At 43.4% G+C, this 16,839-nt stretch overlaps 1 protein-coding gene and 1 long non-coding RNA gene across 5 annotated transcripts in view; one reads left to right on the top strand and one right to left on the bottom strand.

Annotated features, from left to right (window-relative positions):
- Positions 1-2,279: 2,279 nt before the first annotated feature.
- On the bottom strand, positions 2,280-15,441 carry SERP2 (stress associated endoplasmic reticulum protein family member 2). Of its 4 annotated transcripts, none has more exons than XR_008443282.1 (3): positions 14,929-15,014; positions 7,758-7,836; positions 2,285-2,700 (listed from the first exon to the last, which is right to left on the bottom strand). XR_008443282.1 is itself a non-coding variant. In XM_054014182.1 (3 exons), exons 1-3 carry the CDS (start codon positions 15,010-15,012, stop codon positions 2,660-2,662), a joined length of 198 nt encoding a protein of 65 aa, XP_053870157.1. In that variant the 5' UTR covers positions 15,013-15,441; the 3' UTR covers positions 2,287-2,659. The 4 variants fall into 4 exon arrangements, 1 of the variants encoding a protein (XP_053870157.1); XR_008443280.1 differs by lacking the exon at positions 14,929-15,014 and adding an exon at positions 10,430-10,503; XM_054014182.1 differs by lacking the exon at positions 7,758-7,836 and adding an exon at positions 10,430-10,502 and having other exon boundaries at positions 2,287-2,700; positions 14,929-15,441.
- The window catches only part of LOC128829067 (uncharacterized), a 30,955-nt gene continuing 29,507 nt past the window's right edge, over positions 15,392-16,839 (top strand). Inside the window, exon 1 of the long non-coding RNA XR_008443284.1 lies at positions 15,392-15,462. This is a non-coding gene — a long non-coding RNA (uncharacterized LOC128829067). The remainder of the gene's footprint in view (positions 15,463-16,839) is intronic.

Below are 16,839 nucleotides of genomic sequence, written 5' to 3'. Positions count from 1 at the left end.
TACTCAGCAGCTTTGGAAATCAGGCCACTTCTATTGAGTGCCTAAAAATGGAGTTAGGAGCTGACAATTGTCCCTAACTTTTTAAAATAACTGGGGTGGTGGTTGTTTTTGATAGCTTAAGGGCAGATTTTTCAAAGGCACCCACTCACTTTCTGTGGGAGTTGGATGCCTAACTCTCCTTTGTGCTTTTGCAAGTCCGTCCCTTAATGGATATCTCTATGCACTGACACAACAGATGAGACCCCACAGCACCTCATGTTAGTTGGGGTTGGGAGCAATATTCAGTCTGTAGGGGAAGGGAAAAGAAATGTATTCTGCCTGTAGCAACTGAGAGTAGATCATTACAGACCAGCATTGCCATCTTGGAGACTACCTGCACCCTAGGCAAGCAGTGACTGTAGCCGCTCCATTGTGGGTAGGATTATAAAGAGGGGCTGGGAGAGATAGCAAAAGGAAATATTTCAGAGTAGCAGCTGTGTTAGTCTGTATCCGCAAAAAGAACAGGAGTACTTGTGGCACCTTAGAGACTAACAAATTTATTAGAGCATAAGCTTTCGTGGACTACAGCCCACTTCTTCGGATGCATATAGAGTGGAACATATATTGAGGAGATATATATACACACACATACAGAGAGCATAAACAGGTGGGAGTTGTCTTACCAACTCTGAGGCCAATTAAGTAAGAGAAAAAAAACTTTTGAAGTGATAATCAAGATAGCCCAGAACAGACAGTTTGATAAGAAGTGTGAGAATACTTACAAGGGGAGATAGATTCAATGTTTGTAATGGCTCAGCCATTCCTAGTCCTTATGCAGTCCTGAGTTGATTGTGTCTAGTTTGCATATCAATTCCAGCTCAGCAGTCTTTCGTTGGAGTCTGTTTTTGAAGTTTTTCTGTTGTAATATAGCCACCCGCAAGTCTGTCATTGAATGACCAGACAAGTTAAAGTGTTCTCCGACTGGTTTTTGAGTATTATGATTCCTGATGTCAGATTTGTGTCCATTAATTCTTTTGCGGAGAGACTGTCCGGTTTGGCCAATGTACATGGCAGAGGGGCATTGCTGGCACATGATGGCATATATCACATTGGTAGATGTGCAGGTGAACGAGCCCCTGATGGTATGGCTGATGTGATTAGGTCCTATGATGATGTCACTTGAATAGATATGTGGACAGAGTTGGCATCGGGCTTTGTTACAAGGATAGGCTCCTGGGTCAGTGGTTTTGTTCAGTGATGTGTGGTTGCTGGTGAGTATTTACTTTAGGTTGGGGGGGCTGTCTGTAAGCGAGGAAATATGCTCCTAATATTATTCCCACTCATCCAGGCAAAGATAATTTACTTTCAGTCTCCAACAGTTTTTGAAACTATAATAAAAAGAGAAACACAGTGATGGTTCAGGTCCTTGATCGAAGTTGAGAAGGGTCTTGGCTTTTCTCTCTTATATCCTCTCTTACAAACTACATTTTGAGACCATAATTAGGGGGCTCAAATTTGCAAAGATGTTTAAGGGAGTTGGATGCTACCTACTTTAAGCCTCTTTGAAATCCCAGCTTAGCGTTTTTTTGGGGGGATTTTCAAAGGCACAAATGGTAGTTAATGGTCTAAGTCAGTTGTGGTTAGTCACCTAACTGCCACTTGTGCGTATGCAAATCCTCCCTCTCCCCCACCGTGTTGGGAAATGATCTTTCCCTGTCCTGGTGTGCAACACTAGGAAGAAGTTTCTTTAAGGTGGACATTCAGCATCTACAGAACAATCATCACTTTATTAAACATGTTTGGGGGTTCAGAAAGGACTTTCTGAAATAAAGGGATGTGAAAGAACCTTAGGACGCCAACCATTTCATCTAAATCTCCTCTTGAGTCACTCCTGTTGCTTTGGGAAGGGAAGGCTTTTCTTTGCAAACAGCTTTCAGAGGATTGGTAATCAAAGGAAAATCCTGAAACCATCCTGCTGTGAAAACATAATTCCTAAATGGCTATAACATGATAACTATTCTCAATGTCTTAACTGAGTTTTTAATTAGCTCTTGTTCAGGCAGACCTTCCAGTAGGACTGATTTCTCATCTCACACCAGTGTAAAACAGTTGCAACTCCAAAGAATGTAACTCTAGTGACTCTTGATTTATACCTGTGTGAGGGCAAATCAGATCTAGTGAGAGATTTGCCTGAGTAAGGACCTCAAGATTTGGCCACTAGTGTGTCTGTTGAGGGGGAAGGAGGGAAGACTGTTTATACTGCCAGACGTTTGGAAAAAATGGAACAAATGTAGTCAAGTTGAACATGAATATTTATTTGTAATAAAAACAAATTTCCAGCATAAAACAATTATAATGTACAGAGTAGATAAACAGGCACTCACATGATCACTCAAATACATTAGGTAAAAGAAGAAATAAATCAACTGAACAGCACTGACAGCTAACCAATGTGGTTAACTCATTAAGTCAATAGAAAAGCAAAATGTCCTTTTCTGCTGTGGCAGTTAAAACACATACGCAACCGAGATGACAGGTCAACAGGTAATTTGGTCTGCCCCATTCAAGAGGAAACACAAAGGTACTCTCAGATAAGAGCTCTTCACATTTATGTCAGGCTAAAATTGTATCTGGTCCACCATGTTGGATGATAAAGGCAATGTCAAATCTACGCAGCTCCTCACATGCCCATCCTTATACTCTGAATGATCTGAAAGATAGCTGAAACAAGGCAAAAAGAGAGGCTGTTCAAATGCTGGTTAACTTTCCTGAAATTCAATCCTGTACTCTGATACTGCTGCTTTAACCAGCTGAATGGCTCGTGTTCTCACATGCATGATTAGATGTTATCTAGCAAATGCTTCGATCAGTGGACTTCTTTTGAGTAGGGGCCTACTCCCCCACGGATGCAGAAAGGATTATGCAGGTACCGTCTAGGAATGCTAATGGAAGTACCATGCGTAAATCCTCCGGCGCTGATGAGGGATTAGACCCCTTCGACTAGAGTGTGTGCAATGGCGCTGCCAGGCACAGCTGCGTACACTTAACAAGTCGGTGGGTCTCTTTCTTGGGAACAATCACTTCTTGTTACAGGCTGTTTATAAAACGGCTCCTTATAAGTAGGTAGACCAGTCACAGGAATACAACCTCTCACAAATCTGGCCTACTTTAATTATTGCTAAAGCTGATTTGTAGGGTTGGGCCATCTAAACTCCTGTATTATTCCATACCGGGGGCTCAATCCTGCAAAAATGCACTCATGTGAGGAGCTGCATGGAAGCTGATGGGATGATTTTGGGGAGTAAGGTTTTGCCAGATGGGGCACTGTCATCTCAAGCCTGCAAACAGATCAGTTCCAGTGGACCCATGCAGAGCCCCCCCGTACGTGTGTCTACCCACAAAGACTCACAGGACTGGGGCCTATGTTTGCAGCCCACAAACAAGAGCAGTGTTGACTACTGTTTACTAGCTGTTAGGTATGCAAATCTCAAATCAGAAGATAGTCTTCAAAATGGGACAGTTCACCAGAACTGGCTAAATGGAAATGAGGCACCTGGCATTGGCCATTGTTGGAAGAGAGGATACTGGGCTAGATGGATCTTTGGTCTGACCCAGTATGGCCATTCTTAAGAGGCCGATTCTGCCATCACTGTTGAAACAGAAATCTCCATTGGTATCAAAACTGATGGCACAAACTGGTGGTATGCCTCCACAGAGAAAAAGACCTGAGCATTGAGTAACTGTATTTCCTGTCCTTTAGTATAGTTAATACACGAATTACTAAGGACTTGATTCTGCAGACCTCATGCAAGCAAAACTCCCACTGATTTCACGGGACGTTCAATACCTTGAGAGGCTGCAGGATCGAGCCTTAGTTCTTAATTATACAAACATGACATAAATTCTCTTTATCTGTACCATCACTGCCTCCTAATCCCCCAGCTCTGGAACGGCATCCGTCTGCTGGAACCAGTGAGCGCAAGTGCAGGAGTCAGGCTGTGCTGACACAGCTGCAGATGCTGAGCACGTCCCATGAAAAGACACGTGCCCTGGAATTGTATTTAGCCTCCCTCGTCTGTTGCCCTTTTAGAGCTTTGAGGTGTGTGTTTGGAAAACTTAAGAAAAATTGAGAAAAACTTGTTTTCTTTTAAACCAAGAAGGTAGAAGGCATAAGATCGGGAAGCGTCACTTTGATTGCTGAGCTGCAGTAATCTATGCCGAGTCTCTGCCCTCATCCTGCAGACACTTGAGAAGTTCCACTGAAGTCAATGAGGGCATGGCTACATAGTAGCTGGGACGGTGCTTCCCAGTGGGGCTAGCCAGACACGCATTCGCTCAGCTTGAGCTAGTACGCTATAAATAATAGTGTGGCCACAGCAGCCCAGGAGGCGGCTCCGGCCAGCCACTCATGTAAGTACCCAAGGGGCTGGGCAAGTAGCCCAAGCTGCCACCACAGCCACACTGCTATTTTGAGTGTGCTAGCTTGAGCTGTGCTAGCAGGTGTCTGTCTACCCACCCTGGGAAGCACGTTTCCAGCGGGTTTACAGACGTACTCCATGGTTAAGGACTCCCTCTACAAGGGTTTGCAGAGTTGGACCTTCATTTTGGACACAAGGCCAAACCCATTTTGTTTTTAGAGTAATACTTAAAATAATGGCCAACTTCAGGGGCCAGATGTTTTGCTGGTGTATGTAAGTCAAGGAAGTGATGCCAAATTCCAGCAGGCCCTCGAACTCTCTTATCTATCATAGAGCTTTTTACTGCCACTTATCGCTCTGTTATCTGAGCACCTTCAGTGGAAAATCAATAGCAAAGCCCACAGTGGATTTCATGGAGCTTCTGGCGGTTCTTTTGGGTGGAAACTCTGCTTGGGGTAGGGTTTGTGGTTTTGATTTTGTAGGTGTTTTTAATACATGATTTTGTTTGTTTCGTATTTTGTTCTGTAAGTGCTTTTATAATTCACTTCTCTGAGGTTTATTTTTCTTGCTTAAATAAACAGGATTTCTCAATCGAATGGGATTTGCCCTGCAGTCCAGCCTCTTGCAATATTATACTAAATTGAATCACATGGAGCAGCAAAACTAGTGAAAATCACCTGCTTCTGTCACCCTGTCAGGCCCAGTTTGCCTGACCCATTGTACTGTAGAAAGCTACTGTTTTTGCAACAGGGTCTGTAAAAACCAAACTCCACGGAGCATCTAGCTCTGCCTGTAAACCAGTGAGTGAATCTGTTTAATAACATCTGACTCCAAAGTGCAGCAAGGAACAGGAAGACGGTGGAGTTGCTGAGGAAGTTCAAAGAGAGAGTGAGTGAGAGAAAGGAAGTGGGGAGTCTAGACTCTGAGAAGTTAATAACTTAATGGTGGGAGAGCAGAGCTGAGAGAATAACAGTGCCAGTGAGTGTATGGCTGAGTAAGAGAAACGGGGGAGACAGAAAGGAAGGCACTAAAAGGAGACAATATTCAACATGACATTAGAGCCCAGAAAGGAGGCCTGTTAGTAACTAACAGATCCAAAGGATTATTAATAAGCGGAGTAAGTTCTAGTGGTTGCATAGCAGCATCTCAAGTATTAAAAATACAAGGATGGCTTAGTAGGCATGAAGCAGGGGCGTTAAAATGGTCTTGAGGTCCTGGGTGCTCTGACATTGTGACAGTGCCACTGCTTTGTGTTGGGAGACCAAAGGTGGCATTTGTAATTGTGCGTCTAGTCAGGGGACTTCAAAAGGATTTGAGAATCCTCAGCACCTTGTTGGATTCAATCCCCAACTCTAAAAGGCAGAAACCTTTCCCTACATGTTCATGCTGCAAACCTCGCAGAAATAAGGAAGCTGGCAGTATAAAATGTGTTGCAGTCGGAACAGGCAGCAGGGTAGAGGAAAGACAAACATAAAAACCCATCTAGACTGAAGAGCTGGACACAGGAAGATGTGAAATTGAAGGAAGTGTGTATAGGAAATGAAAAGGAGGGCGAGTTGAGTAGGTCCAAGCTAGCCACAGAGGAGCATAAAAGGAACAAACCAGCAAAATGAAATTTGTGTTAGCTCTAGGGAGGAAGAGAATTGGTCACAAGGAATAAAGAATCTAGAAATACAATCAGAAAAGTGAGGGGTCAAAGAGAGAGGGGAGAAGGACCAGTGAAAACAAGTCAGCTCTCTAACCTGGAAAGCTTCATTTATCTTGTGTTGGAATAAATAACTATGGGTGCTCAGTTTTCAACTCGTTATCATGAAAATGGGACAACCTCCTATAGGATTCAGGGAAATTATTAGAGACAATTGCTGGAGATGCCAGGAGCAGAGAGTAACAAAGAGTTGGTGCTAGAGTGCCGGATGGAGCAAAATATCTATAACCGTGGACACAATGCCCCTGACGATCCTAAAAGAAGTTGCAAAGGAAATCTTGCAAGCTCTCAATCTCTTCAGTAAACGCTTGTAGGTCAGGAGAGGTGCCTGTAAAAAGGGCAAAGGGAGTAGGAAGTAACAAGAAGTATATGCACTGGCCAATTAGCTTGACAGTTGTTCTAGGCAAACTCTCTGAACATACAAAATAAGAGTCAATGTAAACATTTGGGAGAAAGACATCTCTACACCAACATGGGTTTGTTAAAATAGATCACTCCACACAATTACCTTTCTTTGCTGTCTTTACTGATTTAGTTAATAAATGGATGGATTTACCAAACAACTCCAGTTCAGGTAAAGTCACTTACATCCCCCAGTGATGTACAGATCCTGTACCACGACATTAGAATCTCAGCTGGCCTTGGAAACCAGACAGCTTTCACAACAATAATACTTCATGCTCATATGGTTACTTTCATTCTAGGGTCTCAAAGCACTTTGCAATCCTTAATTAATGTTACCTCACATTGCCTCGGAGTGGTGAACATTATATCCTTTATACAGATGAGTGAACATAGGCGCAGTAAGGTTAAGTGAGTTGCCCAAGTTTAGACAGTGAATCAGTGGCAGAGGTGAAAATGGTACCTTGGCTTTTGGGTGTCTGGGACCTTCATATTAATAAGATTTTTCTTATACCAGTATATTTTAATTCTACTATAGTGACTAATAGCAAGAAAATACAAATACCAAATTGTGGATTAGAAATTGACTGAGGATCTGAGGAGCAAAGATATTGTAAACGGCAAGTTCTCTGTATGTGGTGTCACAGACACATACTAGGGCCCAGATTATTTAATACATTAATTAGTAATCTAAAGGAAGATGTAAATTCAACCGTGCTCAAACTGTTGACAATCTCAACCTTGCAGGATGAGCCAGTTACACAGAAGGATAAGAATCATTTTGTAGAGTGGGCTGCATGCAATGAGATGAAATCAAATACGAAAGCCATTCACCTAGGAAGAGGAAGTAAGCAGCACTGATACAAACTGGAGGACAGCTATCTGGGAAACAGGATGTCTGCAAAGACCAAGGGGTGATAGTAATATAGCAAGCGAAATATTAGGTTCAAGTGCAACACCACTGCAAAACAAGCAAATGGAATAGAAACCATTGCTGGTCTCAGATACATAAATAGGCTCACACGTATAAACTAGAGAGATAATAGGGCCAGACCATGTAGCAGACCTGAAATATTGTGTTTCTTTCCAGTCCTCAACATTTAGGAAGTATATACAAACACAACACAAAGGACACAAGGATCAGGTTTATAACCTACGGGGGGAGAGAGAGAGAGGGAACTAAATGGGCATGTTCTAGAAAAGAGAAGACTAGGGGAGGGCTGGGAGAAAACATGATCACAGTTTATAAATACCTTCAAGGTAATAACAGAAATGAAGAAAGGGAATTATTCCATTCTCAGAAGATGGTAGATAAGGAGCAATGGTCTGAAGCTAAGAAAGGAAAAAAGTTCAGGTTAGACATTAAGAAAAAGTTCTCAACAGTAACAGCCGTTGGGTGGAGGCTACCAATGGAGGTGACTGGATAGTGGATAAGACATTTGCAGGAATTAAGTGGAGACTAGTCCTGCAAAATGTAGGGATCACACTACACGATCCAAGTGGTCTTCTCTGGCTTTAACATCTGTAAATCTTAGCTATATAAGCTAGGAATTCCCTTCCTCATGCAGCAATAACTCTGAAAAACCTTTTCCAAAATGCCACCCTCTCAAAACTGAGGTCCACATTGCAAATGGAATGGGCCGTGCATGTACTTCATCCAGTGGCACAATCTGGCCTTTGAGTTGCATGGTGCAAAGAGATGTGCGATGGGGGCAGGTACCATGTTGTTTGTTACGTGGTTGTACAGTGCCTGGCACCCTGGGGATGGGGCCCACAAAGCAAATAATAATTAAAAGGGTTACAGCAAAAGCTGTGTGCGATTGTAATAGCCTAGAAGAACAGCCCTGAAAATGTTTGTGGAAAAAGGAGGCATTTGTCTAATGGATTCACTACTGAAAGGACAAACATAGCCATAGCCAATACATTACTGAAGACTAAAGTCTGATCAAGCTCTAAAAATGACAAAGATAAACATCTAAGCCACATTATTACGATGTCTCTTCAGATAATGAAACCAGTTCAGTGGTTCTCACTCAGGCAAAACTCCCATTTCAGTCAGTGATTGGTTAGCATGAGTAAAGAATGCAGGGTTGGATTCCAGATCACAAAATGTTCGTTCTTGGCAATCAACTGGATGTACTCTCCGTCATTTATCACCAGCTTATTTATTTATCTTCTCTGCATCTCCCATGTTCAGCTGTTTAACATACTAATTTTTAGAAAATAAAACTAAGATTTTGATTTTGTTTTATTGACTTATTTTCAATTAATTTTTTTAAAAAATTACTCGTTTTTTGTCACTTTTCTTAGAGTTTGTGTTGTTGTGAAGTCTGGGGTAGGGGCTGCATGTGTGCTGTTTGGCCATCACTGCCGAGTACAGTGGAGCCCTCCCCCGCAACAGAAATAATAACTAACTAGGGAGCTGCACTTTGACCCTGCTCTTTCTTTCTGCCAGAGCATGTTTGAAACCACTTGATGTCTTGTCATGGGAAGGAACTATTATTTCTTGAGACACTGACATCACAACTGATGTGTCTAAAAAGCATCGTCATCTTTATTCTTAGAGGCCACGTAAGGGAATAAATAAACATGAAAGTTCACAGGACACCAAAGACATGTAATGGAGTTGGAAGCTGCAGGCTAGCTGAAGGCCTGAGAGTTTGCAGCAGTCTAATGCTATGCTCTACATGATTATTAGCTTTAGCAATACATAACTACAGGGACAACCCTCATTCACCAAAAACTCCCAACTGACTTTGGTGAGAGGGAGAGATTTGAGTGCATAAGGAATGAGGCATCAGAAGAACACATCTAGCTGCAATGAGCCGTGGTGGATTTACCATAACTACCATTTGTTTTTGGGGGGAGTTGAAATCCTGCTTTAAGACTAGGTGAAAAAACAGGAACAGAAAGTTCTCAAAAATGGCATTCATTAAGTCAGACATCAACACAAAGGCCACTGCATTGCATTTCTGAAAGCAATGCAATACTAATGGACTAATCATTACTCCAGGGTGGGTCTACCTATGACCCGTTCCATATTGGGGCTCTTAAAAAAATTTCTATCAAACACACGTCAATTCTTGTGAAAGATCTTAGATTGACAACCTGGGGAAAGAAACTCCTCTGGGTACAAAAGCAAAGGAAGTGGAATCATATGCTCCCGCACACTACTGAGTCTTAACTTGGCTCTGGAAGGTAGTTAAATCTCTCCCATTCAGTGACCTCTTTTCTGACTCTGCCAATAAGTGTGCCACCTGCAGCCAAATTATAATGCAGATTTTGTGATTTGGACACCTGTCTGCTAGGAACTGGACTGCTATAAAGAACTCATTTTGTTTGGGCCACTGAATATATTTCGCATTCATCACATGGTAACACTATTACCATCCCAGCCCAGGTTCAAACCTGCAGCCTAAAGGTGAAAGAAAAATGAATAGGACATGGAACCTGAGCCATCCAGTCCCACATAGAAACGAAACTCCAGTTTTAGACTGAAAGTGGAAAAAACTTTCCTCTTAAGATGCATTTGTTATAAGCAAGACTATATGATTATCATTCATTGCTTAAGATTTGAGAGGAAAAATATATTAAACCACTTGCAATCTCCAGAAACTTTTCCTAAATGCTCATGTAAGTTTCTCTGGGACAGATCCAGAGCCGCACTGTATGCTAAGCATCAAATTCTATTCATGAATACACACACAGAGGTTCCCATTGGCTGCAGTGGAAGTTGTGTGCATGCGTCCTGGGTCAGAATTTTGTCCACAAACTTTTAGGGTATGATCTCACTCCCATTGAAGTAAATGGGAACCATGCCACTGACTTCAGTGGGAGCTGGATCAGGCTCTTAAATGCTTTTCTACTGTCAGCTCAACTCCCTCCCCCGCCCCTTCTTTATCTATTCTCAATGGTGTGTTCATACCTGATCCACAGACAACAAAAACAAACAGTGCCAGTAGCCATGGTCCTACAGGATATTTCTCCTCTTGGGGCCTCTAAAATGTGGGGGGAAAAGAAGATTTCAGTTTGTTACCAGTTTAACCAATTGTCTTGGTAGCTCATTTAAAAATAGAGGCAGAAAATCAAGATAAAGAACTGGCGTGGTTTTAGCTTCAAACCTCAAACAGTGAACATACTCAAAAGGTCCAACGTAAAACAGTTTACTCCACTGTCATAACTGCTTCACAGGAATGCTAAGAAGCTGAAAGGAAAAGCTGAAGCACAATACGCTAACGGAAGAGTAATAGAGGATAATTGTATTTACAGTAGATCAGACAGCTTAATTCAACAATATTGAAATCTCCCATTTCCCCCCCTTTAAATAGAATAATGCCTCTCACAGATTCTCTGCAGATCAGTTGGCATGAATTTCTCTAGGGAAAGGTACAGTGAGTTTTATTCCTCAATGTTTGCTTATCTATTTCTGTCCTCTCCCCTCCCACAGTTGGACTGTTTAGTAGTCTCCCTTGTTGTATCTATATTTTAAGTTCGTTGAGACAGAAAACATGTTCTTAGGTATTTTCTGAGATACCTAATAGATGTAGGATACTTGAAAAATAATTATGTTCCCTGACTGGGTTGTCACTTTAGAACAAAATATATATCCTACAGACACTTCTCATCCACTGGGAGAGGAAATTGTTAAAAACAGTATCAAAGGACACTCATTTATTTAATTTATTTTGGTCAGCATGTGCCAAAAATATCCTTAAGTTAAATATACATTTGATAAACAGTCAGAACTGTTTAACTGTATCTGAAGAAGTGAGTTTTTTACCCATGAAAGCTTATGCCCAAATAAATCTGTTAGTCTTTAAGGTGCCACCGAACTCCTTGTTGTTTTTGTGGATACAGACTAACATGGCTACCCCGATACCAGTCGGAGCTCTAGTCAGTTTATTTTAAGGATGCCTGCCTGCCTGAATGTTCTAACAGGTCACTTGGAAGGGGAGAGGAAGGAAGGAAGAAGGTTGATGGTCTTCTATGGCCATTTTGAACTGCTGACTTCTGTTTTGATGTATGATTATTGTTTGGAGCCTAGAGCACTAGATAGAGGCTTTTATAACTAAGAATAAATACAAACGTGTTAACTGTAAGATTCCAAGGACCACACAGAGGGAAGAGGTGGATAGATGGACTTAGAAGCTTCTTACCAACCAAGACATGAGCAGATGGTTATATGATGACATGAGATACTATGGACATAATCAATGGAAGTAGATGATTCACATAGCACTAAGATCAGGACTGGGCAGGGCAAGTAAAGGAGGAATTGATAGTCATATCTGGGTTCAAGCTGTGGAATTGTGCATACAGGAAGGATGGTTGTGTGATGCTCGCGGTCACTGGAGATCTGGTTCAATTCCAAGCTTTGACACTGACATCTTGGGTGACTTTGGGTAAGTCACTTAATTTCACTGTGCCTTAGTTCTCCATCTGCAAAATGGTGACAATAATACTTGCTTTCTCCCAACCGTTGTCAGTTTAGACTGTAAGTATTTTGGCACAAAGACTGTCTATTACTATGTGTTTCTACAGTGCCTAGCTCAAAGGGACCCTGGTCTTGGTTGAGGCCCCTAGGGGGTACTATGCTACAAATATGAATAATAATGGGTCTGCAGTCCTGATCCAAAACAGCTTGATTTCTAGAAAGCTAGAGCTGCTGCTACTATCCAATTCTAGAAGCGCTGCGTGGAAGAAGTGCCAAGTGAGTGGAGGCTGAAGGCAGAAGAGTGGCCAATGGAAGGAGAATGGCAAAAGATGGGGTGAGAGGAGAGAAGTAAGCAGACTGGGAGGGAGAAGGGGGAAAAAAAAAGAGAGAAGGAAGGGAAAGGATTGCAAAAAGGTCAGAAACAAAGAAGAGTGAGAGGAGAAAAATCAAAGGGATGACAGAAAAGAGGAAGGTAGCATTATCCAGTGTGTAGGGCACCAGACTGCACATCAGAAGACTTGGGTTCTATCCCTGGTTCTTCTACTGACATGCCCTCTTAACGTGGGTGTGTCATACCACCTCTCTGTGTCTCCGTTTCCCACATCTATTTAAATAATGCTGCTAATGCTTTTTAAAGCACTTCAAAATCTCTGGGCAAAAAGTGCTACATATGGGCTTAATTCTCCATCATTCATCAGTGGGATTTTTTCCATTGACTTGAATGGGGCGCAGGATCAAACCCTAAGTGCTCCGTATTATCAGAAACAGGAGAGGCATCGAAATAATAAAAGAAAGTCACAGACAATTTGTTTCACCAGAGATAAGGTCTGTTGTTAGTCACAGACACTTCATTCAGAGAAGCTGCTTCACGCATCAGTGAGTGGTAGGAACAATAGAAAAAAGCAGTCACGTGACTTGTGGTAAAGAAAAAATAAAGGCATGTCCCTTACTTTTGGCCATTGGCAGGGCACTGCCCCACAGCATAGCATTTTTAAATCAACCTTAAAACATTTTAATTTAAAATGCATTTATTTTTTTAAAAATAACTCAATCTGTTGTGTTAAGGATTTGAAAACATCAGCAGTTTTAATGTATTTTTAAAGAGCATTTCAGGTTACCTTTAAGGTGATTCAACCAGGTTAATGCTAGATTACAGCCAAATCTAATTGAATAGAAATCCCGTTTTCTAGGCTAGCTCAGTCACTCAGGAGTCTGGGATGGGGATGTTTTAAGAGATTAGCGTAGACCAAGCCCAAATCAGACTTATTTCAGTATAACTACGATGCTCAAAGGTGTAGAAAATCTACACCTCTGAGCGACACAGTTATACCAACCTAACCCCTGGTGTAGACAGTGAGCACTATGTTGACAGGAGGGCTACTCCCATTGACATAGTTACTGCCTCTCGGGGAGGTGGAGTACCTACGCCAATGGGAGAAGTTCTAGGTAGCATCTTCACTAAGCCCCACCGTGGCGCCGTTGCAGCCTTACAATTTACACTTACAGGTGTAGACAAGAACTACGTGTCGAGAGCTTCTTGGCAAAGCAAAAATCCCAGCTATGAATTTCCAGCAGTTCCCTGACATTATACTAACAGGCTTCTCTTTGAAACAGTTCACTCTTGGTGTGGAGGAGAGCTCTGAAAGGATAGTGAGCTATTAATAAACACTCAAGGTTTTGTGGGTGGAATTAGAATAGCAAGATCTCTAAACAACTTTGAGGAAAGGGGAGCTAGAGCTCAAATGAAAATCTCTCCCATTAACCAGCTTTCTAAGAGCACTTTTGAACATTCTGAATTTAAGCAGCTGAAATGTCAGTAGCTCAGCCCAGTCCACTGCTAATAACAAAATGCATGCATCTGAGCACAGTTAAGCTCTTCGATTTTCTATCTCAGCATATACAACTGGAGCATAAGTGCCACCTTTATTTAAAGTAATACGCAAGATTTCGTTAGCTGGAAGGCTATTGCCTCATCAGGTGTGAGGGCTGTTGTCCCAGCTGAGTTGCCAGCGCAGTAAGGGCTCCATTTTATTCCCACTGTACCTAAGGGCAGAAGTGAGCCCTGAAAGATGAAATGGGATCACATCTGAGTTATCTCTTTTGTATTGACATAGGCTTTGTATTGATGAGGAAAAGTGGTCAAGTTTAGGTTGCACTTAGCTAACCTGTACTAAACTGATCTAAACTCAATTACTTTTCCTCATCAAGACGAAGCCATAAAGACCAACTAGCCAAACAGCTCATTCATATAAAATAGCAAAGAAAAAAGAGATACAGAGGCCTAAAAGACTTTCACCTATGAAAACACATTCTACAATTAGTAAAGTCAAATAAACTGTTATGTTTTAATCTCTTAAAAAACAGATGCCACAGAAATAAAACACAATAACTCCCACTAGTGCTGTCCCTGTTAGAGAGCTAGAACCCTTTGAGAGTACACCTCCATGCTTGTGCACTTCCAACAGCTGTAATGTTGCAGCAGCCAGCCCTGCTGGATACTGTTGCATGTTAGTCCCCTCTCGATGGGGATGGATGTGTTGTGTGTGCTGCATTCTCTCTTCTCAAGTGGCTGGTGTATGTGTGTGTTTTTCTTTGTGTTACAGACTCTCCCCCTTCTGGGTGTTTAGATGGAAGGTGTGTGTGTGTCAGTCTCTTCCTCGCCTGGTGAACGATTTTGCTGTGTGTTTTCCATGAGACACTGACACTTTCAGTCATCGAGGAGTGACATTTCCTCCAGTCTGCCTCAGCTTGGGACAGGAGCCCCTGATTTAACCATCTGATTGTTCTACACCCCTAGTTTGGCTGGAGCGTTTACTCCCGTCAGCAGCACAAGAAGGATCATCCTCTGTTCCCCACCCCGGGGCTCCTGTAGCCTGTTAACCCTTTAGCTCACGATTCCCACACCTCCTACGTGTTGAGCCGAGGAATGGGCAGAGAGAAGCCTTGCCTCCTCGCAATCCCCTCTGCCCCCTCCTCCCATGTCACCTTACCAGGGTTTTGGCTACGTTCCCTCTCTGTGTGATGTTTTTGCTGTGCTTTTCGTTAGCCATCCGGATCCGCTGTTTGGCCACCATCGCTCGGGGGTGGAGATTTAGGGAGCTCAGAAATTCCGGAGGCCACCTGGCTTCTGGGTCTGGTTTGTGACGAGCCAACAGAACGCCCCCTTAAAGAACACCCCCCTGACTTGGAGCAAGCGGGGCTGCTACTGCCCTGAGACCCGGTGCAGGTTCCTCAGTACCCCCAGCCGGCTGCAGACTGAGGAGAGGGTGGCTGGCAGGATGGATGGACGGAAGTAATCTCTCATCTCAGGAAACCCTCTCCTGCTTCCTCCTACCCTTCCGGTCCCCCTGCTGCCTAAACACAGGCGGCAACTACTAGGGCTGCCTGCAGCCTCCGCTTTCCCCTGGCTGCGAACGCGCATCCCGCTTGCACTATGCGGGGCAGGGAGCTGCCAGGGCTCGAGTCGCGCATCCGCCCAAGGTTCTGGCTCAGCCTTCCATCCATGAAGCGCTGCAACACACAAGGTTCTGCGGGAGGGGGCTGCCAAGCGCTGATTGGTGGTTTGAGAGGGAGGGGTGGAGCGAGCGTTCTAACGCGTAGCCCAGCGTGGGCGTGTCCTGCGGCTGAGATGGTGGGGGATGCTGGAGTGCACTTGCGGTCAGATCTGTTTTCCCCTTCAGCTAAGTCAGTAACAACCTTGTAGGTGGTGCCCTAATTCTGCCCTCACTTGCCCTCAGAATTTGCTCCCTGCCAACATTGGGATAAAAATTGTGTAGGGGTGGGGACCAGGATGAAAACATGAACATAAGAAAGGCCATACTGGGTCAGACCAAAGGTCCATCTAGCCCTGTATCCTGTCTGCCGACAGTGGCCAATGCCAGGTGCCCCAGAAAGAATGAACAGAACAGGTAATCATCAAGTGATCCATCCCGTCACCCATTCCCAGCTTCTGGCAAAGAGAGGCTAGGGACACCATGGGGGAAGGGAACAGCAACAAAGTCTAAAGTATGGAGATGGGCCCAGAGGAGACACAAATTTTGGGAGAAGGGAATGGGGAAAAATGGGTCTTGTACTCACAAACACCTTTCCTCCTATTTTGCCCTATTTCATCCTACACATGCCTGCTACTCAGGGCTGTGGTGTATCTAGTATCTATCTAGCCAAAACAGATATGCCGTCTCTTCTCTACCAGAAAAGATACAAACAGCCGTCCACTAGAGCAGGAGTTCTCAACCTTTATCTTCCTGAGGCCCCCTCAACATGCTATATAACTCCATGGCCCACATGTGCCACAACAGCTGTTTTTTGCTGCATATAAAAGCCAGGGCCGGCATTAGAGCATAGTAAACAGGGCAATTGTCTGGGGCTCCACACCACAGGGAGTCCCCACGAAGCTACATTGTTCAGGCTTCAACTTCAACGCGTGGTGATGGGGCTCCAGGCTTCACACCCCTGTCATGGGGCTTTGGCTTTCCGCTCTGGGCCCCAGTGAATCTAACGCTGGCCCTTTTTGGTGGCCTCCCCGAAGCCTGCTCATGGCCTTCCCTGGTTGAGAACCACTGCACTAGAGGTATAACTATGTGTGTGTGGGGGGGTCATCTCTCAATCATAAGTGTTGCTATATCAGTAACTATTGTCACACAGAGATCCTCTGATCACAGAAGAAAACCAACCAACCAACCCTTAAATACATTTCAGAGTTGTGTACAGATCTATATTTCTTGTGCTTTGTAAAAACAGGGATCAGGCCCTTATTGGTATGTGTGCCCTGCTTCTACCTGTACAGTAGCTTCTGGTTGACACAAACTTTCCAATCAAGGAAGCAAAAATGAAGATTCTTTGTTATCAAGGCTCTTAGAACAGTTCTTTTTTTAACACAATTAGGGTTTTGGCCTTCACAA

This window comes from Malaclemys terrapin, chromosome 1 (assembly GCF_027887155.1).
Source record: "Malaclemys terrapin pileata isolate rMalTer1 chromosome 1, rMalTer1.hap1, whole genome shotgun sequence".
NCBI classification, from domain to species: Eukaryota; Metazoa; Chordata; order Testudines; family Emydidae; genus Malaclemys; species Malaclemys terrapin.
This window is presented reverse-complemented; position numbering and strand designations above follow the sequence as displayed.